Source organism: Astyanax mexicanus, chromosome 21 (assembly GCF_023375975.1).
Source record: "Astyanax mexicanus isolate ESR-SI-001 chromosome 21, AstMex3_surface, whole genome shotgun sequence".
In the NCBI taxonomy this organism is placed as follows: Eukaryota; Metazoa; Chordata; class Actinopteri; order Characiformes; family Acestrorhamphidae; genus Astyanax; species Astyanax mexicanus.
This window is the reverse complement of record NC_064428.1, coordinates 41633139-41660700: the sequence shown is the minus strand read 5'-3', so window position 1 is coordinate 41660700 and position 27562 is coordinate 41633139. Positions and strand designations below refer to the sequence as shown.

General features: G+C 37.6%; 5 protein-coding genes and 1 long non-coding RNA gene across 10 annotated transcripts; 1 reads left to right on the top strand and 5 right to left on the bottom strand.

Moving 5' to 3' along the window:
- Window positions 1–181: 181 nt before the first annotated feature.
- Window positions 182–4134, bottom strand: gpank1 (G patch domain and ankyrin repeats 1). The gene is made up of 5 exons (XM_007237878.3): window positions 3927–4134; window positions 3121–3370; window positions 2201–2484; window positions 1997–2109; window positions 182–1092 (listed from the first exon to the last, which is right to left on the bottom strand). The coding sequence occupies exons 1-5, from the start codon at window positions 4038–4040 to the stop codon at window positions 642–644; spliced, it is 1212 nt and encodes a 403-aa protein (XP_007237940.3). The 5' UTR covers window positions 4041–4134; the 3' UTR covers window positions 182–641.
- A 531-nt stretch (window positions 4135–4665) lies between these two features.
- LOC103034964 (zinc finger protein 850) lies at window positions 4666–12123 on the bottom strand. Its single transcript, XM_049469558.1, is given in 3 exon segments — window positions 4666–5864; window positions 8919–10433; window positions 11856–12123. Coding segments are annotated over 3 exon segments (2769 nt in total). The 5' UTR covers window positions 11974–12123; the 3' UTR covers window positions 4666–4728.
- Window positions 12124–13643: 1520 nt separating this feature from the next.
- LOC103032199 (gastrula zinc finger protein XlCGF57.1) lies at window positions 13644–17891 on the bottom strand. The gene is made up of 2 exons (XM_022674416.2): window positions 17060–17891; window positions 13644–15551 (listed from the first exon to the last, which is right to left on the bottom strand). The coding sequence occupies exons 1-2, from the start codon at window positions 17196–17198 to the stop codon at window positions 13870–13872; spliced, it is 1821 nt and encodes a 606-aa protein (XP_022530137.2). The 5' UTR covers window positions 17199–17891; the 3' UTR covers window positions 13644–13869.
- On the bottom strand, window positions 15581–16633 carry LOC125785575 (uncharacterized). 2 transcript variants are annotated; one of them, XR_007427924.1, is made up of 3 exons: window positions 16569–16633; window positions 16469–16518; window positions 15581–16318 (listed from the first exon to the last, which is right to left on the bottom strand). It is a non-coding gene; the product is annotated as an uncharacterized LOC125785575 (long non-coding RNA). The 2 variants fall into 2 exon arrangements; XR_007427925.1 differs by lacking the exon at window positions 15581–16318 and adding an exon at window positions 16394–16418.
- A 35-nt stretch (window positions 17892–17926) lies between the features above and the next one.
- LOC103035293 (gastrula zinc finger protein XlCGF57.1) lies at window positions 17927–20911 on the bottom strand. Its single transcript, XM_007237887.4, has 2 exons — window positions 20662–20911; window positions 17927–20215 (listed from the first exon to the last, which is right to left on the bottom strand). The coding sequence occupies exons 1-2, from the start codon at window positions 20771–20773 to the stop codon at window positions 18786–18788; spliced, it is 1542 nt and encodes a 513-aa protein (XP_007237949.3). The 5' UTR covers window positions 20774–20911; the 3' UTR covers window positions 17927–18785.
- Window positions 20912–22118: 1207 nt separating this feature from the next.
- Window positions 22119–26861, top strand: LOC125785572 (zinc finger protein 70-like). Of its 4 annotated transcripts, none has more exons than XM_049469350.1 (3): window positions 22119–22574; window positions 23557–24097; window positions 24726–26861. In XM_049469350.1, the coding sequence occupies exons 1-3, from the start codon at window positions 22347–22349 to the stop codon at window positions 25667–25669; spliced, it is 1713 nt and encodes a 570-aa protein (XP_049325307.1). In that variant the 5' UTR covers window positions 22119–22346; the 3' UTR covers window positions 25670–26861. The 4 variants fall into 4 exon arrangements, with proteins under 4 accessions (XP_049325307.1, XP_049325306.1, XP_049325305.1 ...); XM_049469349.1 differs by having other exon boundaries at window positions 23554–24097; XM_049469348.1 differs by having other exon boundaries at window positions 23548–24097; window positions 24732–26861.
- Window positions 26862–27562: the final 701 nt, after the last annotated feature.

Here is a 27562-nt window from a genome sequence, read left to right as displayed (position 1 = left end):
TACCATTCAGCCTCACAGTGTGACACTTACTGCTACTGCTTAATCAGTATTTCGTTTTTATCTGATAAAGGATAATCAATGATGCAACTGTCACCCAATTAGAACTAAGGACAAGTTCAAGAGCTCATATTCTATATTACAAACTCGAACACAATTAAACAAACACCAAAAACAACATATATAGAGTGAAATAATTCAATTTTATTGGGGAAATCTATTCTGTAACTCAGATCATCAATCACACCAGCAGTTTACACTGTGAACTCTTCAGTCCAGATCAACACCAGGATTGAAGAGCAAGACCACGAGAAACCACGAGACTCCATACTCAAACTTAACCGTCTTCTGATTAGAAAATGCATTGTAGAGGTGTGTCTATCAGCCAACGGTCTCTCACAGGAGGTACACTACCTAAAAAGTAGTACCCTCTGGGAGTCTGTCTATACGAGTAGTGTGGTAAGCATTTTTACACCCTCTTGTGGTGGGTGTAAAGATCCAGTGTCTACTCAGATCGCACCTGTAATCATTCGTATATCTGCATATTCGAGATATAACTGCATGTCTTCTGAAGTTTTGTAGCAAAATAAGTAAATATACAAAACAAATAAACAAGTAAGTAAACACCCCCACAGTGTCCAACTTCAAGTATCGATATTAAACGAGGTCCGGAAGTCTCTCTCCCAGTTCCTGTTTCTCTCCTCCTTCCTCTTCATCTCTTTTAAACTGAGGCTGGCCCCGCCCTCTCTCCTCTCCACAGTTCGTAATTTAGGCTCCGCCCTCCGCACTGCCTTTGGGTCTTTCGCCGCGAAGTGCGTGACCTTGGACCTCTGCGGTGGTCCGAACCCAAGTCCGCCGTGGTCTCTTTTCAGCACTGTGCCGACAGGTTGTTTCCGACCAGAGTGGGCGGGGCCTAGGCCACGGTTGGGGTCCCACCCCGAACGCAGCATCATCCGATAACTCACACTGGATTCAGGAAGGCAGTACTGGGGGGCTATGGGGGGACGCTTCAGGCTGAACTGGTGCAGAGTGGATGCCGTGTGGGACGAGGTGCCGTCCGTGTAACTGACCTCACACACCGCACACCACTGAGCACTGTGGGGACACAATACATACCGGATATGTTCAATACCAACAACCTTATCATGAGTTCATACTGGATATAAATGTTATTACAATAGCAATACTGTATATACAGTATATACAGTACTGGATATAAAAGTTAATACAGTAGAACTTCATACTGGATATTAATGTTATTAAAGATTCACTCTGGATATTAATATGTTATTATATTAGAACTTCATACAGTATATATAATGTTATTATAGAATAAAAACATACTGGATATTATTGTAGTACAGTAGAACTGCATAATAGATATTAATGTTACTAGAGCCTTATACAGGATATAAATTATATCATAGTAGAATGTCATACTGGATAAATGTTTATATAGTAGGACTTCATACTGGATATTAATATTATAGTAGGACTTCATACTGGATATAAACGTAATACAGTAGAACTTATATATATGTTATTACAGTAGAATTTCATACATCTTCATGTTCCTAACAATTCATTCCAGATATACATGTTATTACAGTAGTAATTCATACTTCATGTTACTAATGGTTCGTTCTGAATATGAATGTTTTTAGAGCTTAATTCTGTATATTAACGTTATTACAGCTTTATTCTGGATATTGATATTATTAGAGCTTGATACTAGATATTAATGTTAGTACAGTAGAAATTCATTCTGAATATAAATGTTATTAAGTAGAACTTCATACTGGATATTAATGTTATTAATGATTGATTCTGGATATTAACATTATTACAGGGGTACTTCATAGTGGATCTTTATATTATTAATGATTCATTCTGGATATTAATGTTTTTAGAGCTTCACACTGGATATTAATGTTATTACAGCTTCATTCCAGATATTAATGTTATTACAGTTCATACTGGATATAGATGATCCTCTCACCTGTGGGTGTGGTCAGCAGGTGTGTGTGAGTTGTGGGCGGTGCTGAACTGGTCCAGTTCTGTAACGACGACCTGATGTCCAGCCTGGAGGGCGAGGGATCGAGCATCTCTACCCTGTAAGAGAGAGAGGTGTATTTGTGAACACTAGGAGGCGCTGAGACCACGCTGCTGAAGTACACTGACCAGGTGATCTACAGTGACTCACCTGTGTGTCGACCACGCCCACCCAGGCCGCCCCTCTGCTCAGCAGCAGCCGGACCGCCTCCCGCTGCCCGGCGTGGCTGGCACACATCAGTGGCGTCCAGAAGAACCCGTCACAGAAGTTGATGTCGCAGCCGCGGTCCAGCAGCTCCGCCAGCACCCGCACATCACCGTCCTGAGCACAGCGCAGCAGCTGGTACCCGTCACGCTCCGACACGGCCTCCGCCCGGCCAGCGGGGGGCACCGTGCCTTCTGCTGACGACCGAACGCGGGGACCTCCACCTCGCACTGGACAACAGGAAAACAGTTATAGTACACTATTTTGATAGTATATGTTTTTGATGTAGGTGAATGTGTGGGGCTTATTTATTGTGCTGTAGGCTGAATGGGTGGAGCCAAACTGTTCTCTTGTGCTGTAGGCTGAATGGGTGGAGCTAGGATGAAAAGGTGGGGTTAAACTCTTCTCTCGTGCTGTAGGCTGAATGGGTGGAGCCAAACTGTTACAGGATAAATGGCTAAACTCTTCAGATGTCGCTGAAAGGAGGGGTTATACTCTTGTGCTGTAGAGAGAATGGGTGTGGCTAAACTATGATGCTGTAGGCTGGATGGGTGGAGACAAACTGGTATAGGATAAATTGGTGGGGCTAAACTCTTCTGATGTAACTGAAAAGGGGGTTACACTCTTGTGCTGTGGGCTGAATAATTGGGTGGGCTAAAGTGCTCTAGGCTAAATGGGTGGAGCTGAACTGCTTTTTTGTGCTGTAGGCTAAATGGGTGGAGCTAGGATTAATGGGTGGAGCCAAACTCTTTTGCTGTAGGCTAATAGAGTGGGGCTAAACTCCTGTGCTGTAGGCTAAATGATTGGGTGAAGCTAAAGTTCTGTACCCTGAATGGGAGGGGCAAAACTATGATTAAATTCTATACCTCTCTCTCTTTTCCGTCGTTTCTCCGTCTTCTTTTTCCTCCGCCCATCTCCACCCTCCTCTCCAATAAGACTCTGGTAGAAGTCCCTGGCCTCGTCTCCGGTCAGCATAGCTCCACCCCTCTCCAACTCCATTGTGTGCTCCGCCCCCACCCACCGCCGGTCCTCCTCTTTTGCTCTGGTAAAGAAGCCCAACTCCGCCATGATGAGGTCATAAGCGGAGTAACCAATCAGGAATTGGGTGGAGTAAACCTGGGAACAGTGTGGAGTTGTAACAACCAACAGTAAGTGGAAGTACAAGGTACAGTAGGTGTTTCCAATAAAGTAGCCAATCAGTGAGTGAAAAAAACAAGGTACAGCAAATGTTTCCAATAAAGTAGCCACTCATTGAGCGACAGTATAAGGTACAGTAGGTGTTTCCAATAAAGAGGCCAATCAGTGACTGAAAACACAAGGTACAGTAGATGTTTCCATTAAATTGGCTAATCAGTACGTGGAAACACAAGGTACAGTACGTGTTTCCAGTAAAGTGGTCAATCAGTAGGTGTTTCCAATAAAGTGGCCAGTTGGTATTAATACTAGATTAGCTGTGAGGGTTATTTAGTAAATAAATGTCCAGTAAAGGTAACAAATACAGGGACAGAGGTTAAACTAACACACTCATTCTGATATGTAAACACACACTGATTTAAACTCCAATTTAACACTTTTATGTTGTTTATAGACCCATTTTAATGTCATTCCATTATAAATGATAATAAAAGTTGAGTAATATAGTTAAAATGTATAGATCTATATCAATATTTACCTCTGGGTGTTGTGCTGGTTTTGTTGTGTTGCCGGCTGAACCGCACTTCTTCTCCGCGGAGTAACACAGCGCACACTGCGCCCTCTTCCGGCCGGAGTACACATCATGCCACATCCGGTTTCAAAATAAGAGTTCGTCTTGTGATTAAAGAAATAAAAGCGAACGGAAAAAAAATAAATCAAATACTGAGAAAAAAAACCATACAATTGAAACATCTTAAATCTAAGTGTGCCCAGAAAATAACCTCAAATGTTGCCAAACTTTATTTGTTTTGAATGCTTGCTCCTTTAAAAAAAAAAAGAATATATTGACTTTTAAGTCTTCAGCAAAGTTTTCCAGAAATTCCTAAAAAAAAGTATCTATCTAAAGGAGAAGGTATGAACACATAATTAAAATAAATGATAATTAAATAAAAAATCTATAATTATTGTACAGAAGCTGCAACTATCAGAGATGGTAACAAATCAACATAGTATAGAATTATTATTATTTTTTTTTTTAAGAAAAATAAGAACCACACATGCACAAAAGTAATAGTAATGTGTATAAGGTGTATGATACAAACCTCTGAAATATAGCAAAATATAGCATGCACCAAATATCATTAGGACATGAGTCCTAATGACTGGATCATAGGTACAATGGAAAAACAAGGCATGTGATTTTCAATAGTAGTTCAGTATTCAGTATGTATTCTTATGCTCGTCATAAAATAAATAATATACAATTGGAAACATCATACAATAAAACCAATAAAACAATAATAACTTTATTTGCATTGTGTATCTTTACATACACCCAATTACCAACTGTCCTTCACACTGCAGGACGACGAAGCCCGCAGATCCACCCCAGCAGATCCCGGCTCTTCTCCAGTATGAGTTATTTGGTGTATCTTTAGTTTGGAGAGCCGTATAAAGGTCTTCCCGCACTGGGAGCACTGGTGCGGCTTGTGTCCAGTATGAATATGCATGTGGTACGCCAGTCCCTTGGTGGAAGTGTAGCTCTTCCCAAACTGACAGCACACAAACGGCTTCTCTCCGGTATGAATCCTCAGGTGATCTTTCAGGTCCGAGACCTGTATGAAGCTCCTGTCGCACTGGGAGCACTGGTGGGGTTTGTGTCCAGCATTTATTAGCCTGTGCCTCCTGAGGGCACTGGAGTTGGTGAAGCTCTTGCCGCACTGAGTGCAGGTGAAGGTCTTCTCTCCGGTATGAATCAGCACATGGTTTTTGAGGTGTTTGGGTGTTGGGAATGCTTTGCCACAATCACAGCAGGCAAACGGCTTTTCTCCGTTATGAATTGTGGTGTGGGTTTTGAGGCGGGTCAACTGGGAAAAGCTCTTCCCGCATTCCAAGCAGGTGAACAGCTTTTTCTCCAGGTGTATCATCACATGGATTTCATACTCAAACAGTCGCAGGAAGTTCTTACCACAGTGGGAGCAGTGGAATGGCTTGTCTCCGGTATGAATTTTCATGTGGGATTTGAGGTTGTTGGCTTGCAGGAATTGTTTTCCGCAGCCGTTGCAGGTGAATGGTCTCTCTCCAGTGTGAGTCATTATGTGGACTTTTAGGCGACTGACTTTTAGGAAGCCCTTCCCGCACTCGGAGCAGGTGAACGGCTTTTCTCCGGTATGAATCTTTTCGTGATGTTTGAGATCTGGGAATCAGGCGAAGCTCCAGTCACACTGGGAGCACTGGTACGGTCTCTTTCCTTCATGCATCTCCAGGTTGCATTTGAGAGCCCTCACTGCGCTGAAGCTCTTCCAATGCAGTAGGCAGGTAAAGGGTTCAGATCCAGTATGAATTCTCTTCGGTTGTTTTTTCAGACAGGAGGAATCGTTGAAGCTGTTCTGAGATTCCTGGGCACCACATTCTCTATGAAACATCTCCTGCTCTGGATCAGGCTCATCTTTAATGTGCTCACATGATATTTCCACTACAAAACCCCAAAGAAGTAAAGTTAAATAAATGTTTTGAGACCTGACTTTCAAACGACTTTGAACTAAGTTGAACGACGGCAAATCAAACATACTGAACAATAAATTCATGGTCATTTCCCTGTAGATCACCTGAGTACTGAATCGATACTGACCTTCCTGTATCTCATGTTTCTTCTCCTCCTCCTCTTTAGTGTTGAGTTCAGATCACTCCATCCCCTTGATCTCCTCTCTCTCCTTTTTATCTCCACTCATCTCCAGATCTCCTTCACTGGAAAACACAGTCAGAAAAACGTTGTGATCATCTGATTCACTGACCAGATCACATTAGAAACCACACAGCTGATCAGCAGATAAACCAGCAGATCTTTGAATTTTACTGTAAATTTCACCAATTACTGGAACATTACTGTCAGTTACTGACCTTTAATAATCATTACTGTCAATCACTGACAATGCCTGATCATTACTATCAATTACTTACCATTACTGTCAATTAATGACCATTACCAACCAAAACAGTCAATTACTGACAAGTATTCACCATTACTGTAAGTTACTGAAATTTACTGAGCTGGTTTTGATGGTTAAGGTGGATGAAAAGCTGCTCATCCAGGTAAAAAATCTATATATATATACTGGTAAACCAGATCTTAACCAGTATGTTAACCAGTTCTTACGGTATGTTACAGTTGATTTTGCTTTGGGCAACCACTTCTAGTTTTTCTTACTTCAGAGTCCAGGCAGATCATCTACCACAGACCTGATCTCCTCCAGACTGTAGCTCAGACTTCTGCTCCGTTATTAATACTCCTCCTCCTCCTGGTTTCACTGCGGTGTTAAACAGATCTGTGGTGATTTACCGCCCCCTGCTGGTCAGGAGCTGCTATTTAAACCACTGTATTTGGATATTTATTATTTATTCTAAAATAATTATTGATTTATACTAAGTTTGTTTCTCTGATTTTGCTATTTATAGGTTTATGTTTGAGTAAAATGAACATTGTTGTTTTATTCTATAAACTACAGACAACATTTCTCCCAAATTCCAAATAAAAATATTGTCATTTAGATCATTTATTTACAGAAAATGAGAAACGCCTGAAATAACAAAAAAGATGCAGAGCTTTCAGACCTCAAATAATGCAAAGAAAACAAGTTCATATTCATAAAGTTTTAAGAGTTCAGAAATAATCAATATTTGGTGGAATAATCCTGGTTTTTAATCACAGTTTTTTTTCATGCATCTTGGCATCATGTTCTCCTCCACCAGTCTTACACACTGCTTTTGGATAACTTTATGCTGCTTTACTCCTGGTGTAAAAATTCAAGCAGTTCAGTTTGGTGGTTTGATGGTTTGTGATCATCCATCTTCCTCTTGATTATATTCCAGAGGTTTTTAATTTGATAAAATCAAAGAAACTCATCATTTTTAAAGTGCTCTCTTATTCACCGCAGCCTTAAACTGATCAATTGTTCAATCTTAGGTAAAAAAAAAACTAGAAAAAAATTAATCGACACACAGAGACAGAATATACTGTGATTTTCATGCTTTACATTTAAAAGGTAAGATAACAAATAGTTTAATATTTGTTTCTCATTAGTTTGCTTGGATTCTTCTTTTCTACTTTTTAGGAGTTTTTATAAAAAATATTTAAATATAAAACACAATATAGAATGTAGGAACAGTATATATATATATATATATATATATATATATATATATATATATATATATATATAAATATTTTTTAAGGTGGCGTGCTAATTTCATAATTATAAATACTAAACAGATATATTCATGAGAATATTATTACCACAAAAAAATTAAAGGACCTGTCTTTTTCGATCATAAAATTTCTATTATTTAAAATGAGTATACTATTACAAAAATAAACAGTACCATAACTATTTTCACCGTAATAAGTTGATTTTTTATCAGGGCAAAATAATGTAAATTACAAAAAGTAAAATAATTATAATTATTTACAAAACATTAAGACAGTTTTTTGATCGGAAATTGCATTTATTGCATCATTTCAACATTTTAATAAGCACTTAAAACAAACCCAAATATACTCTGTCAAGAATAAATAAGTTTTACCAAATAGAGATTACACTAGCGATATACCCGCTAACACACAGTAATGTTACTCCAACAACAAACTGATCAAATTATCCACTAAATATCTCCAGATACACAATCTATTAATATTTAATGTATAAATAGTGTATTTTGGAAGTGATTCGTTTAATATGTAAGGAAGTTTCTCTCACCCAGCGCAGTGTCGCTTGCGTTAGCAGTGTAGCTAGCACTAGCTATGTAGCTAACAGAGCAGAACCACAAAACACACCAAGTTAAAGTTCTTTAATAAACTCTTCTCTAATAAACTGAATAAATAAAGCTTTAAACTCCACTTTTCCCCCTCAGTTACATCTTCACCCACACAGACTGACTGTTTACCACCTGAAACACACCAGCTGAAAAACACTAGCTTAGCATTAGCACTCTGAGCTAACTACCGCTAGCATACGACTACCTAAGCAAAAAGACTAGCTTTTCTGTCCATTTCAGCTGAGATATACTGTTTTTACTGTAAAATTCACCCTCCACTTAATTTAAACAGTAACATTCTGTGGAAACTACATAAATACACTATAGTACTATAGTATAGTACAGTTTCTGATCTTTTAATTGAGTTAGATACAGTTTAACAATCCAAACTACTTTTATAACTAGATTAAACAACTACTCAGATTGCTCAAATTCACTCAAATAATTCAAATTCAATTGTAATTATCAAACACACTTGAATACAAAATGTATGAAAACAATCCACATGCATGAAAACGTATATTTACAATTTATTTTATAACACACTAACCAGTATGAATTCTCACATATGATATATAGTGTGTCCACCATGGCTGTAGGTATACAGATTTTCTTCTTCTGGGTTTTAAATTGGCACTTTTTTTCGTAACACCTATTCCGCACTATGTTTTTTCTCCAGTGTGAATCATCATGTGGGGAAATACAGCAGGTTGAATTCAGAATACACTTCCTCCATCACTGAGTGCAGATCCAGTATGAGTCTTCATGTGGGATTTACAGCGGCCTGATGTTGAAAAGCTCTTCCCGCACTCAGTGCAACTAAAAGGTTTTTCTCCGGTATGAGTTCTCATGTGGGTCTTAAGGTTGCCTGAAGTAGATGCACGTTGGCCACAAACAGGGCAGGTAAACGGCTTCTCTCCAGTATGAAACAACATGTGGGATTTAAGATGTCTTAATGTAATAAAACATTTACTGCACTCACTGCAGGTGAACGGTTTCTCTCCAGTATGAATCATGATGTGAACTTTTAGATTGCTTGATGAAGTAAAGCCTTTCCCGCACTCGGTGCAGGCAAACGGCCTTTCTCCAGTATGAATCATCATGTGGGTTTTGAGAACGGCTGCCGAAGTAAAACCTTTCCCGCACTCAGCACAGGTAAACGGCTTTTCACCAGTATGAATCATCATGTGGGTTCTATATTGGCGCAACTTCGAAAAGCTCTTCATACACTCAGTGCAACTAAAAGGCTTTTCTCCAGTATGAATTCTCGTGTGGGATTTAAGGTTGCTTGATGAAGTAAAGCCCTTCCCACAGTAAGTGCAGGTAAGTGGACTTACTCCAGTATGAATCTTCATGTGGGTTTTAAGGTTGCTTGCAGAAATGCAACCTTTCCCGCACTCATCGCAGACGAATGGCTTTTCTCCGGTATGAGTCATCATGTGGGTTTTAAGAACGGCTGCAGAAGTGCAACCTTTTCCGCACTCAGTGCAGGTAAACGGCTTCTCTCCAGTATGAATCATCATGTGGTTTTTAAGAACTCTTGCAGAAGTGCAACCTTTTCCGCACTCAGTGCAGGTAAACGGCTTGTCTCCAGTATGAATCATCATGTGGGTTTTAAGAACTCTTGCAGAAGTGCAACCTTTCCCGCACTCAGTACAGGTAAACGGTTTTTCTCCAGTATGAATTTGCATGTGGGTTTTAAGGTGGTTTGAAGTAGTTAAACCCCGCCCACACACACCGCAGGTAAACGGCTTTTCTCCAGTATGACTCATGATGTGGGTTTTAAGATGGTTTGATGTACAAAAACCACGCCCACACTCAGTGCAGGTAAATGGCCTAGCTCCAGTATGAATCATCATGTGCGTCTTAAGATGACGTGATGAAGTTAAACCTTTACCGCACTCAGCGCAGGTAAAGGGCTTTTCTCCGGTATGAATCTTTTTGTGTTGTTGTAGATCTCGGAGGCATTTGAAGCTCCAGTCACACTGGTCGCACTTGTGGGATCTACTGGTTTCATGCGTTTCCTTGTGACGATTTAAGGATTTTTTTGAAGGGAATCCTTTTCCACAGTGTGAACAGATAAAAGAGTCTCCGGTATGAATTTCAGTTTGGGAAGCATCGCTGAAGCTGCTGCTTTGGAGCTCCGAGTTTGGGTTCTGCTCATCGGGTTCCTCCTTAATCGTCATCACTTCTAGCTCGAGCTCCTCTTTGATCTTCCTCTGTAGAAAAATTTCTGTAACAGAAAGTAAAACAAGATAAACGTAAATGTAAATGAGAAAACACATATATTTTGTTTCTGAAGGAAATGCGCAACAGTTCAGCACGTAAGGTGCCCAATTCCATTAAGTTACTACTTAGTTGGATTCTGTATGGTGTTGCTATGTGGTCGCTATAGTGTTGTTAGAATATTGCTACCATGTTAATATGTGGTTACTATCATATAATAATCGGATGCTATTGTGTTGTAAAGTGGTTGTTATGGTATCCAAAGTGGTTAGTTATGGTGTCGCTACACAGTTGCAATGGTATTCCAAATGGTTTCTATAGTGCTGCAAGTGTTTTTAGGTAATTAGTAATTGTTTTGTCTTGGTGGTTGCTGTGGTGTTCCTAGTTGGTTTTATGATATCCGAAACCGTTGCTATAGTGTTGCAAGGTGATAATGCAAGGTGCTGTTGGTATGTGCTTGCTGTGGCTAATCTGAGTGTAGCAAAGCTCACCTGAAACAAGACTAGCAAATCTCACTTGAAACGAAACTAGCAATGTTAACTTAAAACAAGACTAGCAATGCTAATCTGTGACAAGACTAGCAAAGCTCACCTGAGACAACATTAGCAATTCTTACCTGAGACAACATTAGCAAAGTTCACCTGAGACAACAATAGCAATTCTTACCTGAGACAACATTAGTAATTCTTACCTGAGACAACATTAGCAAGGCTCACCTGAAACAAGACTAGCAATGCTAATCTGTGACAAGACTAGCAATTCTTACCTGAGACAACATTAGCAAGGTTAACTTAAAACAACATTAGCAAGGCTCACCTGGAACAACAGCAATGTTCAACTGAGACAACATAGGCAAGGCTCAACTAAAACAAGACTGGCAAGGCTCAACTAAAACAAGACTAGCAAAGTTCACCTGAGACAACATTAGCGAGATTAACTTAAGTCAACATTAGCAAAGTTCACCTGAGACAACATTAGCAAGATTAACTTAAAACAAGACTAGCAATGCTCACCTGAGACAACATTAGCGAGATTAACTTAAGTCAACATTAGCAAAGTTCACCTGAGACAACATTAGCAAGATTAACTTAAGTCAACATTAGCAAAGTTCACCTGAGACAACATTAGCAAGATTAACTTAAAACAAGACTAGCAATGCTCACCTGAGACAACATTAGCAAAGTTCACCTGAAACAAAACTAGCAATGCTAATCTGTGACAACACTAGCAAGGTTCACCTAAAACAACAATAGCTAAGCTCACCTGAGGCCACATTAGCAATGCTAACCTGAGACAACCATAAGAGGGTTAACCTGGGATAACACTAGCAATGCTCACCTGGGGAAATGGAAGCAGGTGTAACCTGAAACATTGTTAACAGAGCTCACCTGGAACAACATTAGCAATGCTAACCTGGGACAGAACTCACCTCCACCTTCCTCTTTTTCCTCCTCTTCTTTAGTGTTGAGTTCAGATCCCTCCATCCCCCTGATCTCCTCTCTCTCCTCTTTATCTCCACTCATCTCCACCCAGCAGCTCTCCTCCATCCCCAGCGCTCTCCGATCACTGATATCGATCACTATCGATCCTGCAGCTCACTGACTCACCCGCGCCTCTCACACAGCCGCCCGAGGACTTTTACTGTACAAAACACCAACCAGGAAGCGGAAATGGAGACAAAAGTCAGGAGAGTTCAAAATAAAAGCTGTGAACGGTGTACTTTTATTTTTTTCATTGTTGTAATAAGAACTTAAATAAAATAATGCATTAAACTGTGGGGGGAAATATTAATATCGTTACTATTATAATTGTTAATGTTATTGGACACAAAAGTCTTAGCAGTTTATTTATTTATTTAATAATATTCAGTATTAAAACAATTTACAACACACTAAATCACTATCAATGTTAACAATGACAAAACACAATAGATTTATACATCTTTTATAAAGTTTAGTAACTAGAAACTATAAACTTTATAGAAACTATAAAAATATTATAACAATAATACTGTTGTTGTTACCACACCACGTTTACTAAACAGTATTTTATACACGTATATTTCTTATCAAAATAATACAAAGAATTGTCAAAAATTGAAAAAGATAAAGACATAACTATTATTTCAATTATTATTCACAATTTTCATATTTAATTAGATAATATATATTTTATATATTTTAATAAAATATGAAACACAAGGTAGAATGTATAAAGTTCATTTATTTACATACAAATTTATACAATAAAGATTTAGTAGTCGTTCTAATTCCATAATTATAGATATTAAACAGGGATTGACTTTACCTATAGTAGATATTTTTATGACAACACAATTTATATTCTTTAAATTGAGTTACAGTAAACGCACTGTAGATTTAATTACAGTAATAAACACAGTACTACGCTGATGTATTTTTTTTATCAGCAAAAAAATTGACAACGTTAAGAGGCATTACTGCATTCAGTTAAACACTGTAAATAACAGTAAGTAAAATAATTATTTATGGTAAAATAAAGACATAGTGTTTTCAATTAGAAATTGCATTTATTGTATCATTTTCAACATTTTTATGAGCATGTAAAAAAACATTTAATCCGGCAAAAATAAAACAAATGACAAGTTTTACCAAATAAAGCTAACTAGTAAAAAACCTGCAAACACACACAGTAATGTTACTCCCTCACCAAACTGAGCAAATTATCAGCTAACTTTCTCATTAAAACTAAATATATTATCATTTATAAAAAGTAGTGTATAGAGTATTTTGGTTTAGTAGATAAGGTTTCTCTCTCCCACTGCATTGTAGCTAACAGAGCAGAACCACAAAAAAACAAGTTAAAGTTATTTAATAAACTCTACTTAGCGAACGACCGCTAAGCTAAATGGCTAACTTAGCATTAGCATGCTGAGGTAACTCAGCACTAGCATATGAGCGCTAAGCTAAAAGACTTGCCTTTTCTGTTCATTTCAGCTGAGAAATAAACAGCATTTACAGTATAATTCACCCTCCACTTAATTTATACAGTAACATGCTGTGGAAACTACAGAAATAAACTACAGTACTATAGTATAGTACAGTTTTTACACTTTTAATTGAGTTAGATACAGTTTAACAATCCAAACTAATTTTATATTTAGATTAAACAACTAACACTCAATTGCACTTATCAAACAAACTTGTGTACAAAAAGTATAAAACAATTCACATGCAAGTAAACATATATTTACAATTTATTGTATATCACACTAACCGGTATGAATGATCAAATAATAAATATTCATAGTGGATTGGGATGAAAAAAAAAACATTCAGCTTTTCTTCTGTGTAAACTAACAAACAGGTTTTAAGTTTGAACATTTTTTCAGTTTTTTATTCTCCAGTATGAATAGGCTTTTGTCCAGTATGAATCATCCTGAAGGGATATATAGAAAGTTGAATTTAAAATACACTTTCTCCACTGACTGAATGTCCAGTATGAGTTTCCATGTGGGATTTAAAACGGCTCACTTTTGTGAAACCTTTCCCACACTCAGTGCAGGTAAACGGTTTTTCTCCAGTATGAATCATCATGTGGGTTCTAAGATTGTTTGCTATAGTAAAGCCTTTTCCGCACACAGTGCAGGTAAACGGCCTTTCTCCAGTATGAGTCATAAAGTGGGTTTTAAGATGGTTTGATGTACAAAAGCCACGCCCACACTCAGTGCAGGTAAACGGTTTTTCTCCAGTATGAATTCTCATGTGAGATTTACAGTGACTCAAGTCTGAAAAGCTCTTCCCACAATGAGTGCAACTAAAAGGCTTCTCTCCAGTATGAGTTCTCATGTGGATTTTAAGGTGGCCTGAAGTAGATGACCCTTGCCCACACACAGTGCAGACAAATGGTTTTTTCCCAGTATGAACCATCATGTGGGATTTGAGATGTAATGACGTCATAAAACGTTTCCCACACTCAGTGCAAGGAAACGGCTTTTCTCCAGTATGAATCATGACGTGGGTTTTAAGATTGCCTGATGTAGTGAAGCCTTTCCCACAATGAGTGCAGGTAAACGGCCTTTCTCCAGTATGAATCATCATGTGGGTTTTAAGAAAGCTTAAGTGAGTAAAACCTTTCCCGCATTGAGTACAGGTAAATGGCTTTTCTCCAGTATGAATCATCATGTGAGTTTTAAGAACGCTTGCAGTAGTACACCCTTTCCCGCACTCGCTGCAGGTAAACGGCTTTTCTCCGGTATGAATCAGCATGTGGGTTTTAAGGTTGTTTGAAGTAGTTAAACCAAGCCCGCACACGGTGCAAACAAACGGCTTTTCTCCAGTATGAATTAGCATGTGGGTTTTAAAATGGTTTGATGAACAAAAACCACGCCCACAGACAGTGCAGGTAAACGCCCTTGCTCCAGTATGAATCATCATGTGGGTCTTAAGATTATTTAATTTACAAAAACCACGGCCACACTCAGTGCAGGTAAACGGCTTTTCTCCAGTATGAATCATCATGTGGGTTTTAAGATGCTTCGATGTAGTAAAACCTTTCCCACACTCAGTGCATGTAAATGGCCTTTCTCCAGTATGAATCATGACGTGAGTTGTAAGACTGCCTGATGTAGTGTAGCCTTTACCACAATAAGTGCATGTAAATGGCTTTTCTCCAGTATGACTCATGATGTGGTATTTAAGGTGGTATGATGTACAAAAACCACGCCCACACTCAGTGCAGGTAAACGGCTTTTCTCCAGTATGAATCATCATGTGGGTCTTAAGATGGCTTGATGAAACAAAAACTTTATCGCACTGAGTGCAGGCAAAAGGCTTTTCTCCGGTATGAATCTTTTTGTGTTGTTGTAGATCTCTGAGGCGTTTGTAGCTCCGGTCACACTGGTCACACTGGTGGGGTTTCTTGATTTCATGTGTTTCTATGTGACAGTTTAAGGATTTTTTTGAAGGGAATCCCTTTCCACAATGTGAACAGGTAAAAGAGTCTCCGGTATGAATTTCGGTGTGTGAGGCATCACTGAAGCTGATGGCTTGGAGCTCCGAGTTTGGGTTCTGCTCATCGGGTTCCTCCTTAATAGTAATAACTTCTAGTTCCAGCTCCTCTTTGATGTTCCTTTGTAGGAAAATTTCTGTAACAGAAAATGAAACAAGATAAATGTAAAAGAGTTCTATTAAGTCACTACTTTGCTGATACGGTATTCGAAGAATTTTGTATGGTGTTGCTCAGTGGTCGGTATGGTGTCGTTAATTGCTATGATGTTGATGTGTGGTTGCTTTGGTATCCCAAGCAGTTGCTACAGTGTTGCAAAGTCGTTGTTATGTTATCCAAATTGGTTGATATGGTGTTCTTAGGTTGTTGCTCTGGTGCACCTAGATAGATACAAGATGGTTACTAAGGTGTTGCTAAGCAGCTGCTATGGTAAAAACAAATGTGTTTTATTGTGTTATATTTTTAGGTGATCGCTATTGTTTTGCCTTGGAGTTTGCTGTGGTGTTCTTAGGTGGTTGTTATGATATCCCAATTGGTTGCTATGTTGTTGCTACCAGAGACAACACTAGGTGTGTTCGCATTTACGTGGCACTTTACGATGATATACAACGTTAAAATCTTGCAAGAGTAAGGCGGTTGCAGATGGAATTACCCTGATTTTTAATCACAGCTTTCATTAATCCTGGCACAGTCTGAAAGCTCTGCAATCTTTTTTGTTATTTTAGCCATTTTTCATTTTCCCCAAATAAATGCTCTAAATGAGAATATTTTTATTTGGAATTTAGAAGAAATGTCAGTAGTTTAAAGAATAAAACAACAATGTTCATTTTACTCAAACATAAACCTATAAGTAGCTAACTTGGGACATTGTTAATGCTAACCTGGGATATTGTTAGGAATGCTAACCTGGAATATTGTTAGGAATGTTAACCTGGAATATTGTTAGGAATGCTAACCTGGAATATTGTTAGGAATGTTAACCTGGGATATTGTTAGGAATGCTAACCTGGAATATTGTTAGGAATGCTAACCTGGAATATTGTTAGGAATGTTAACCTGGGATATTGTTAGGAATGCTAACCTGGGATATTGTTAGGAATGCTAACCTGGAATATTGTTAGGAATGCTAACCTGGAATATTGTTAGGAATGCTAACCTGGGATATTGTTAGGAATGCTAACCTGGAATATTGTTAGGAATGCTAACCTGGAATATTGTTAGGAATGCTAACCTGGAATATTGTTAGGAATGTTAACCTGGGATATTGTTAGGAATGCTAACCTGGAATATTGTTAGGAATGCTAACCTGGAATATTGTTAGGAATGCTAACCTGGAATATTGTTAGGAATGCTAACCTGGAATATTGTTAGGAATGTTAACCTGGGATATTGTTAGGAATGCTAACCTGGAATATTGTTAGGAATGCTAACCTGGAATATTATTAGGAATGCTAACCTGGAATATTGTTAGGAATGCTAACCTGGGATATTATTAGGAATGCTAACCTGGGATATTGTTAGGAATGCTTACCTGGGATATTGTTAGGAATGCTAACCTGGAATATTGTTAGGAATGCTAACCTGAGACATTGTTAACAAGGCTAACCTAGAACAACATTAGCAATGCTAACCTGGAACAGAACTCACCTCCACCTTCTTCTTCCTCCTCCTCTTCTTCTTCCTCCTCCTCCTCCTCTTTAGTGTTGAGTTCAGATCCCTCCATCCCCCTGATCTCCTCTCTCTCCTCTTTATCTCCACTCATCTCCACCCAGCAGCTCTCCTCCATCCCCAGCGCTCTCCGATCACTGATATCGATCACTATCGATCCTGCAGCTCACTGACTCACCCGCGCCTCTCACACAGCCGCCCGAGGACTTTTACTGTACAAAACACCAACCAGGAAGCGGAAATGGAGACAAAGGTCAGGAGAAATCAAAATAAAAGCTGTGAACGGTGTACTTTTATTTATTTAATTACTGCAATAAGAACGAACATAAAATAATGCATTAAACTGTGAGCAAAATATTATTATATTATCAATTCTATAAACTACAGACAACATTTCTCCCAAATTCCAAATAAAAATATTGTCATATAGAGCATTTATTTACAGAAAAAGAGAAATGGCTGAAAAAACAAATGACAACAAAGAAAACATTATATTCATAAAGTTTTAAGAGTTCAAAAATTATTATTTGGTGGAATAACCCTGTTTTTTTAATGTTGAATTTTAATTTAGATTAGATTAGATTGTGAGTTAAATTGTGAGAAAGAACTAGATTTAGATTATTGAGTTAGACAATTTATATTCTTTAAATTGAGTTTCAGTAAACATACTATATATTTAATCACACTATTACAGTAATAAACACAGTCCTATAATTTTTTTCACAGTAATAGGCTATATGTATTTTTCATTAAAACAAAACTTTGACAACTTTAAAGGCATTACCGCATTCAGTTTAACACTTTTTATTTCAAATGTTTATTTACTTTAAAATAAGACAATTTTTTTTAACCAAGAATTGCATTTATTGTATAATTTTTAACATTTTAACAAGCACTTATAAAACCCAAATATAATCTGTCAAGAGTAAAACAAATGAAAAAATTTACCAAACAGAGATTACACTAGCGATATATTCGCTAACACACAGAGTAATGTTACTCCAACACCAAACTGATCAAATTATCAGCAAAATATCTCCAGATAAATAAATCTATCATAATTAAATGTATAAATATTGTATTTTAGTTGAGTTGGTAACCCACCGCTAGCATACCACTGCTAAGATAAAAGCCTTGCCTTTTCTGTTCATTTCAGCTGAGAAATATACTGTAATTACTGTAAATTTACCCTCCACTTAATCTATACAGTAAAAAGCTGTGGAAACTACAGAAACTAAAGAAACACTGTAGTACTATAGTATAGTACAGTTTCTGCTCTTTTAATTGAGTTAGATACAGTTTAATAATCCAAACTAATTTTATAACTAAATTAAACAACTAACAGTCAGATTAATCAGATACAATTGCAATTATTAAACAAACTTGTGTAGAAATTGTATGAAACAATCCACATATATATGTAAACATATATTTAACCAGTATGAATTATCACATAATATTCATAGTGGGTTGGATTCAGAAAATAACATACAGCTTTTCTTCTGTGTAAATTAACAAACATGTTTTAAGTTTGTACGTTTTTCTTTTTATTCAGTATGAATCATCATGTGGAGATATAGTGCAGTCTGAGTTGTAATAACGCTTCCCCACTAAGTGCACATGCAGTATGAATCCTTTCCCACTCTTAAACAAAAGGCTTTTCTACAGTATGAATCATCATGTGGGGACATATCCCAGGTTGAATTCAAAGTACACTTCCTTCACTAAGTGAACGTCCAGTATGAGTTCTCATGTGGGATTTAAGGCCGCTCGATTTTGAGAAAGCTTTCCCACACTGACTGCAGGTAAACGGCTTTTCTCCAGTATGAATCATCATGTGGGATTTACAGTGACCCAAGTTTGAAAAGCTCCTCCCACACTCATTGCAACTAAAAGGCTTCTCTCCGGTATGAGTTCTCATGTGGATCTTGAGGTTGCTTGAAGTAGCTGACCCTTGCCCACAAACAGTGCAGACAAATGGTCTTTTCCCAGTATGAATCATCATGTGGGATTTAAGATGTCTTAACGTAATGAAACGTTTTCCACACTCAGTGCATGGAAATGGCTTTTCTCCAGTATGAATCATCATGTGAGTTTTAAGGTTTCCTGATATAGTAAAGCCTTTCCCACAATGAGTGCAGGTAAAAGGCTTTTCTCCAGTATGAATCATCATGTGCGTTTTAAGAATGCCTAATGCAATGAAACCTTTCCCGCACTCCGTGCAGGTAAATGGCTTTTCTCCAGTATGAATCATCATGTGGGTTTTAAGAACACTTGCAGAGGTGCAACCTTTTCCGCACTCAGTGCAGGTAAAAGGCCTTTCTCCGGTATGAATCAGCATGTGGGTTTTAAGATGGTTTGAAGTAGTTAAACCAAGCCCGCACACAGTGCAAACAAATGGCCTTTCTCCAGTATGAATCAGAACGTGGGTTTTAAGATGGCTTGATGAACAAAATCCACGGCCACACACAGTGCAGGTAAATGGTTTTGCTCCAGTATGAATCATCATGTGGGTCTTAAGATTACTTGAGGAGGTTAAACCTTTCCCGCACTCAGTGCAAGTAAACGGCTTTTCTCCAGTATGAATTCTCTTGTGGGTTTTAAGGTGCTTCGATGTAGTAAAACCTTTCCCACAGTCAGTGCAGGTAAAGGGCCTTTCTCCAGTATGAATTAGCATGTGGGTTGTAAGATGGCTTGAGGCACAAAAACCTTTTCCGCACTCAGTGCAGGTAAATGGTTTCTCACCAGTATGAAGCATTATGTGGGTTTTAAGGATGCTTGATTTTAAGAACCGTTTATCGCACTGAGTGCAGGCAAAGGGTTTTTCTCTGGTATGAATCTTTTTGTGTTGTTGTAGATCTCTGAGGCGTTTGAAGCTCCGGTCGCACTGGTCACACTGGTGGATTTTCTTGTTTTCATGCGATTCCTTGTGGTGCTTTAAGGATTTTATTGAAGGGAATCCTTTTCCACAGTGTGAACAGATAAAAGAGTCTCCGGTATGAATTTCGGTGTGGGAGGTATCACTAAAGCTACTGCTTTGGAGCTCTGAGTTTGGGTTCTGATCATCAGGTTCCTCCTTAATAGTAATAACTTCTAGTTCGAGCTCCTCTTTGACTTTTCTCTGTAGGAATATTTCTGTAACAAAAAATTCAAAAGATAAAGGTAAATATAAATGAGAAAAGGAAATGCATAACAGTTCAGCGGGTAAGGTGGTTAATACGGTATTCTAAGTATTTTGTATGGTTTTGCTTGTTGTAGTGTTTTTGTTAGGTGGGTGCTAAGGTATCCCAAAAGGTTGCTATGGTGTTGTCAGGCATTTGTTATTATGTTTGGATGTGGTTGCTTGCTATGGTACCCCAATCGTTTGCTATGGTGTTACTAGATGGTATATATATATATATATATATATAATCCCAATCAGTTACTATGATCTTGCAAATTAGTTTTATGGTTGCTAGGTGGCTGCTCTGGTGCAATTAAGTAGTTACTAGATGGATGCTAAGGTGTTGTGATTTTCTCTGTAGGATTTACAGGACTAACCTGGAACAACATTAGCAATGCTAACCTGGGACAGAACTCACCTCCACCTTCTTCCTCCTCTTCTTTAGTGTTGAGTTCAGATCCCTCCATCCCCCTGATCTCCTCTCTCTCCTCTTTATCTCCACTCATCTCCACCCAGCAGCTCTCCTCCATCCCCAGCGCTCTCCGATCACTGATATCGATCACTATCGATCCTGCAGCTCACTGACTCACCCGCGCCTCTCACACAGCCGCCCGAGGACTTTTACTGTACAAAACACCAACCAGGAAGCGGAAATGGAGACAAAAGTGGGACAAATTTTAAATAAAAGCTGTGATAGGTGTGCTTTTATTTATTTCATTGTTGTAATAAGAACTAAAATAAAATAATGCATTAAACTATCGAGAAAAAATATTATAATTATAATTATATTATAATTATAATTGTTAATGCTATTGTTATTGAGCACAAATGTCTTAGCAGTTTATTTATTTGTTTAATAATATTTACTATTAAAATAATATATTACACACTAAATCACTATTAATGTTCAGAACGATTAAAACAAAATATATTTATAAAGATTTAATTATAAATCGACTAAATTTAATTTAGATTTAATAATTAAACTACAGCAATATTAGAACTTTAATATTAAACTTTGGGGGAAAATATTAAAATGGTTATTATTATAATTATTAACACACTAAATCACAATGAGTCTTGAGAATGATTAAACACAATAGATAAATATTCAAAAAAATATATTATTATAACAATAATACTGTTGTTACTACAAACACTATATGTGAAAAGTTTTTTTTTACTTAAATTATAATTTTATACATATCGGGTTGTCGTGTAGTAACAACAACAGTATTATTGTTACAATAATAATCTTTATAACTATTATTAGGCATATTAAGATAATAGCCTAATTAATATAATTCACATAATCTTTGTCTGATTGTCTTTGTTTTTGTCTAATTCTCGGATTCTTTGTTCTGCAAAACGCACTATATAAATAAATTTGATTTGATTTGGTAATTATTATTTCAATGAATTTAGGTGTACTGATGACTATTGTTCTTCTTATTAATACTGTTTTCTGTTAAAATGTATTTATATAATATACTTAATATATATTTAAGTAGATTAATAAATATGTTTATATTAAAAACATACAATGTACATTGTATGGACAGCTTATTTATTTATTTTTTTTCATTCATTTACTTACTTACTTATTTATTTTTTATTATTTGTTATTTAAAGTGATGCGATTTTATACGTTTTTGATACAATTTTTTTAAGAGATCGATTACTGATTAAAATGTTAATGAATAAAAAATAAATTAACACAAACAAAAATATTTTATTATTATTATTATTCGTTTTTTTTATAAAATCTTAAAATCAGTAAATTTGTTTTAATGTTTAATATTATAGATTTTTATGTTATATTTTTTGAAGTGTTGTTGTTATACGTCATGGCTACGTCAGAGGCGGGTGGCGCGCAGGCGCAGTGGTGCGCTGTGCGGTTTAATGGTGAATGTGTGTGTGAGGTGCATCTTCACTGGAGCTCAGGGATCTGCTCACTCTGAACCCGGGGAATCTACAGCTGCTGCACCCGGACTCGGTTCGGTTCAGCTGGATTCGGTTCGGTTCGGTTCGGTTCATTGAATCTCTAAGGTTCTCATCCTCTATTGTTATTATTATTGTAGTTGTGTCTCCAGCAGCAGCAGCATGTCCCTCCTCCACCCTCACCCTCACCTCCACCCGGAACCGAACCTCCACCCCCCGACCCGAACCCGCACCCGGACCCGCAGCACCTGCAGCCGGTCCACCAGCACCGAGCTGACCCTGCAGGACATCCTGCAGCTGGAGGACCTGCAGGTGGAGATCAGGGGTCTGAGGGAGGAGGTGGCGCTTCTGGAGGCCAAGCTCAGACTACAGGAAGGGGGAGGAGCTCAGGTCAGTCATCACAATATATATATATATATAAAAAACTTTTCTATAATAAAGTATTTTTATATAGAATATTCAAAAAAACAAACAAACTGGGATTTATGATTCTACAGTACCTCAAAACCACTTTGTAGCACTTTGTAGTTCTAAACGTAGCACCAAAAGAAAGGAAATGTGTGTTTGATTTTTTTCTTTGTTGTAACAATGAAACAATGTTTTTTTTTTTTTAGCCAAATTTGTAAGGAACATGTAATTCTAATATATCTGGTGAATAATAATAATAATAATAAATAGTGATACAGTTGTAATAGTCGTTATTAAATATATTATAATTTTACTGTAAGCATATTTTAAATATAGGGTTACATACATGAAGTAGTTTAAATGTTTAAATGTTACTTAAGTATGTTTAAAATAGTTCCATTTTAGTACAGTTAAGAACACTTAGCACAATTTAAGTAATAATTGTTTACTATTTTGATTTAATTAAAGTATAATAAGTACAAATAAAGTTGTTCTATTTTAGCGCTCTTTAAATATACTGGTTAATAATGTGGCTACATAAACACTTTAGTGCACTGTAGCATAATAATGCTTAGTATACTTTAATACACTTCTTTACACTAAGGATTACAGAGCATTGAAATACATTTGAACTGTTATATTAATGTAATACCTAAATATATATTTAAAAACATTTTACCAATGTAGTAATTTAATTTACTTTCTAAAATGTTACATGATACATTGTACTTTAAGTGAACTACTGTAACATTGTTTTTAACACTTTGCTAAAAATGTAGAAAAGTATATTTGGAAATAAGTATTTTAGAAGTATATTGAATTACAATAAACTAATGTAATTCTATTTATTTAAATACACTGTATTGTACTTTTTAAAAAGTACGATCAAAGTTTACATTTGATGAAAGCAAAGTACATACATCTGTAGACATTTCTCAATATGTTTTATGTACAGTTAAAGCAGTGTCGGATTGGCCGTACTGGAGACCAGAAGCTGGAGGATGTTCCTTATCTACCTCCACTTCTAAAGACTGAACCGAACTCCAGAACCCAGAAGAGACCAGATGGACTCAACGTTCCTTGCGGTTTAAAGAACGAATCAGTGGAACCATCGTACTGTGCGTATGCTACAGGTCTGAAGACCCCGTCGCCGGATGCCTCCTCGCTGTCTCTGCAGTGCTACACCCAACCAGAAGCTCAGGACATTTCAGGACTCATTACTGAGGACGCTCCACAGCCATCCACCAGTCTGTCTCTGCAGGGCCACGGTAACCCACGTTCTGAAGACTCTCTGGACTCGGAGCTCAGCGGCGGGGACCCGGGCGGGCTGCAGCACTCCGGGGTAAAGTCCGAGCTGGTTTCTGCTGACTGTAGCGATGGAGAGCAGGACGAGGTGAAGACGTGTTTGGTCCGGCTGGTGGACTGTAAGGAGACGCTAGCGGTGGACGACGGGATTGTGAAGCAGGAGGTGGAGGAGAAAGTGGACGGTTATCTTGAGTCTTCAGGTGAGCGTTGTAGAGTCTGTAATTACAGTGTGGATCTGATAAAATGTTGAGAATTGTTATTTACAGTTTTCTAATGTTTCTACTGTAATGCAATCAAATCCTCACAGCAATGCTCCACAATCTAGTAGGAAGTCTTAAACTCTTTTTAATACCTTTGATTTCAGAAAAAACAATGAATCAGCAGGTGCCTCAATACTTTTGGCCATATAGTGTAGCTAAATGTAAACTCGTAGCTTGATGTAACCACAAACTATAGCAACCAACTGGGATACCTTAGCAACTGTCGGGCAACCGCCTAGGAACACCTTAGAAACCACTAAGCAACATAATGGAAACATCATGGAGGTACCATATCGGTCACCTTTCAAGAACCTAGCAACAACATAACACCCACTAACCTAGCAACGCCATAGCACCCACTAACCTAGCAACCTAGCAACGTCATTGCATAGTTTTCTGGAATAACGTTGTTTACATTTGCTGTTTTGTCTTTTCTGGACAGTAGAGACAGTTACCCCAAGAAAAAGCACCTGTCCCAATACTTTTACAATTCAGTGTATTTGTGCATATATAATATGATAATATGCTAATTTGTTTAAAACTGTTTTTTTTTTTGTTTTTATGCAAGTTGCAGATGTGGCGGTTCAGGCAGGCATGGTGAAGAGCGGTGGACCGCCTGTACCTGACGTCGGTGCCTACGATACAGGAACAGGACCAATGATTGTACTGAGAAGACCGCCGCCAAACTTCGTTCCAGATGAGCACTTAAACATGGATTTGATGGATACGGACATGTGTTCTTGTTTCTGGTGCGGGAAGCGGTTCCCCTCGCCGTCCATGCTCCGAATACACCTGAGTACCCACGAGTGCACCGGTGACGGTCCTCCAACTCCAACCACGTCTCCAGAAAAGGTCCTCCAGCTCCAGATCCCTGTCAAGGACAAGCTGTACCCGTGCATCCACTGCGGCAAAACCTTCACCGACCTGTCCCACTGCAAAAGCCACGAGAAGATCCACACCAGCGAAGGACCGTACCGGTGCTCCCAGTGCAGCGCCTCTTTCGCCTTCCTCTACGGCCTCCAAAACCACCAGAAGGAACATACCGAAGAGCCCAGTTCCATCCCCAAGCCTTACCAGTGCTCCTTCTGCCCGAAACAGTTCGCCACGAGAGCCACGCTCATCATTCACCGGAGAGTTCATACCGGGGAGAGGCCGTACCAGTGCTTCTTCTGCGACCAGACCTTTACCCGGTCCGACCGCCTGAAAGAGCACATACGAATTCATACTGGTGAGAAGCCGTACCAGTGTAACTCCTGCGGCAAGCAGTTCTCCCAGTCAGCGTCCTTTAGAACTCACCAGAGAATTCATACCGGAGAAAAGCCGTACAGCTGCTCCACCTGCGGGAAACAGTTCTCAGACTTAACCGGGCTCCGGACCCATGAGAGACAACATACCGGAGAGAAACCATACCACTGCTTTCAGTGCGGCAAGAGCTTCGCCCAAGCGTCCAACCTCAGAGCCCACCACAAGAGGCACGAAATGGAACAGAACCCACTGGTGTTCCCAGTCTAACCACATTCTTCTAGAATTCATACCGGTTCTTCACACCAACAAATGAGTCAATTACAGTCGGTTTGGTGGGTTTGGTGTGGAAACAGTTTGTTTTAAAGAAGTTAATTCCCAATCAGAATAGTGTAGAGTGGTGGGGAATGGAAAAAGACATACAAAGCTCTAAATCTCTAAGCCCCGCCCACACAAAGTTATTACACCAAATGGTAATGAATACACTGCCTAATGACTGACACACTGTTTAACCAGAGTTCTGAGAAGATTTTGCATATCATTAAATTGGCAAAAAGTAGTCCTAAAGAAAATTGAATTTGATCAGATTCTGCACTATTTTACCATCATCATCATTTTCTATTAAATTTGTTCATCTCAAATCTCCACTCTGAATGAGTTCATCATCTCAAACCTGCTACTTTGAACAAGTTTATTATCTCAAACCCTTCTCAGAATTAGTTCATCTGAAATTCTGAATTATTTAGAGAATTTAGAAAAATTGGTGAAGTTGCTCTTTGTAGCAGTTTAATACAGTATGTATTAAAGAAAAATAGAATCTTAATAGCGGAACTTTAGAATTCACTTCCAGTTAAATGTACAAATAATGAAAGGAAAGTAGATACAAAACAATAATTAGCTTAATAAATGTACAATAGTAGAAAATACATACAGGACTTGAAGAAATTAGTGAAATTAGACTGAACAGCACTATCTAAAGCACTGAGTTATAGATTAGACTGGTATAAAGTTAATACCAGGGTATGATTAGAATTCAACAAACAATGTTTAGCCATTGTTGATCTGTTTTTTTTATATATTTTATTTAAATACATTTCTTAAATGTACAAGGTATTTATGAATTGATGCCAGTGTTGTTGAAATTATTAACTTATTATGTTAATTATAACAGTTTGCTTTTAATGTTTGGTTTTGTCTTTGAAATGAATTTCACTCCACTGTGTTTCCTGTTGATCTGTCTAAAATGTTTTAAAAGCACTTTTTTAATTTATTTGATTTTTTATTAATTCTCTTCACAACAGAGCCTAAAGCCTGAATTTTACAGAATCAGATCTTTTCTTCAGATTTCAAAAAGAATGTAATGTTTTACTTTACTGATGTCAGTAACATTTCCACTGTTCCCTTTTTAAAATGTGAAGTTTGAAAAAAAAAAATCTGATTAAAAAAATGAATAAATTTTTTTTTTATTTCTTTCTCTTAAAAAATACTCTGTACTAATACTTGTGTCATTATCAATAATTATATATTTATGAATATTGATGCTATGTTGCTTTATTCATCGACTGTTGTCAATTGGTAATCCCAGTTAGCAGAACTCCAAGTTTATTTTCTATTGTCTAAAGTGTTGAGTCATTGTTAATCTCTGTTGTAAGAATGAAATTATCCTATTCCACTTAATTATCTTGTTCCCATACCTTAATAAGTCACCCCCATGACTTAATTATCTCGTTGCCATGCTTTAATAAGTTGTGGCCACGCATTTTGTTTCACATAATGTCTCCTGTAAAGTTAAAGTTGATTCAATATTGATTTGGTTTGTTTTAAACTTTATTTACATTAAATTTGTACAGCATATCATGTTTGAATTCCATTCATATAGCTTTTGAACTGATAAAATCTCAAAAGTATCTGATTCCTATGAGGCAGCATTAAATACATGTTGTTTTAAGTTAGTTTAAAGGTTGGATTTCCATCATTAACATAAAACATGATTTATTCAATGTTCTTTGCACCAATAACCCATCAAATCCTTTAAACAAACGTGATTCAATGTCAGATTTTAACAGGAATGTAGGTAAATTAAATTAGTAAGTTAAACAAATGTTGTTTAAATGTTTCTTTTTTTCGTTAGCAACAGTAAAAGGGTGTAATACAACAGTAATG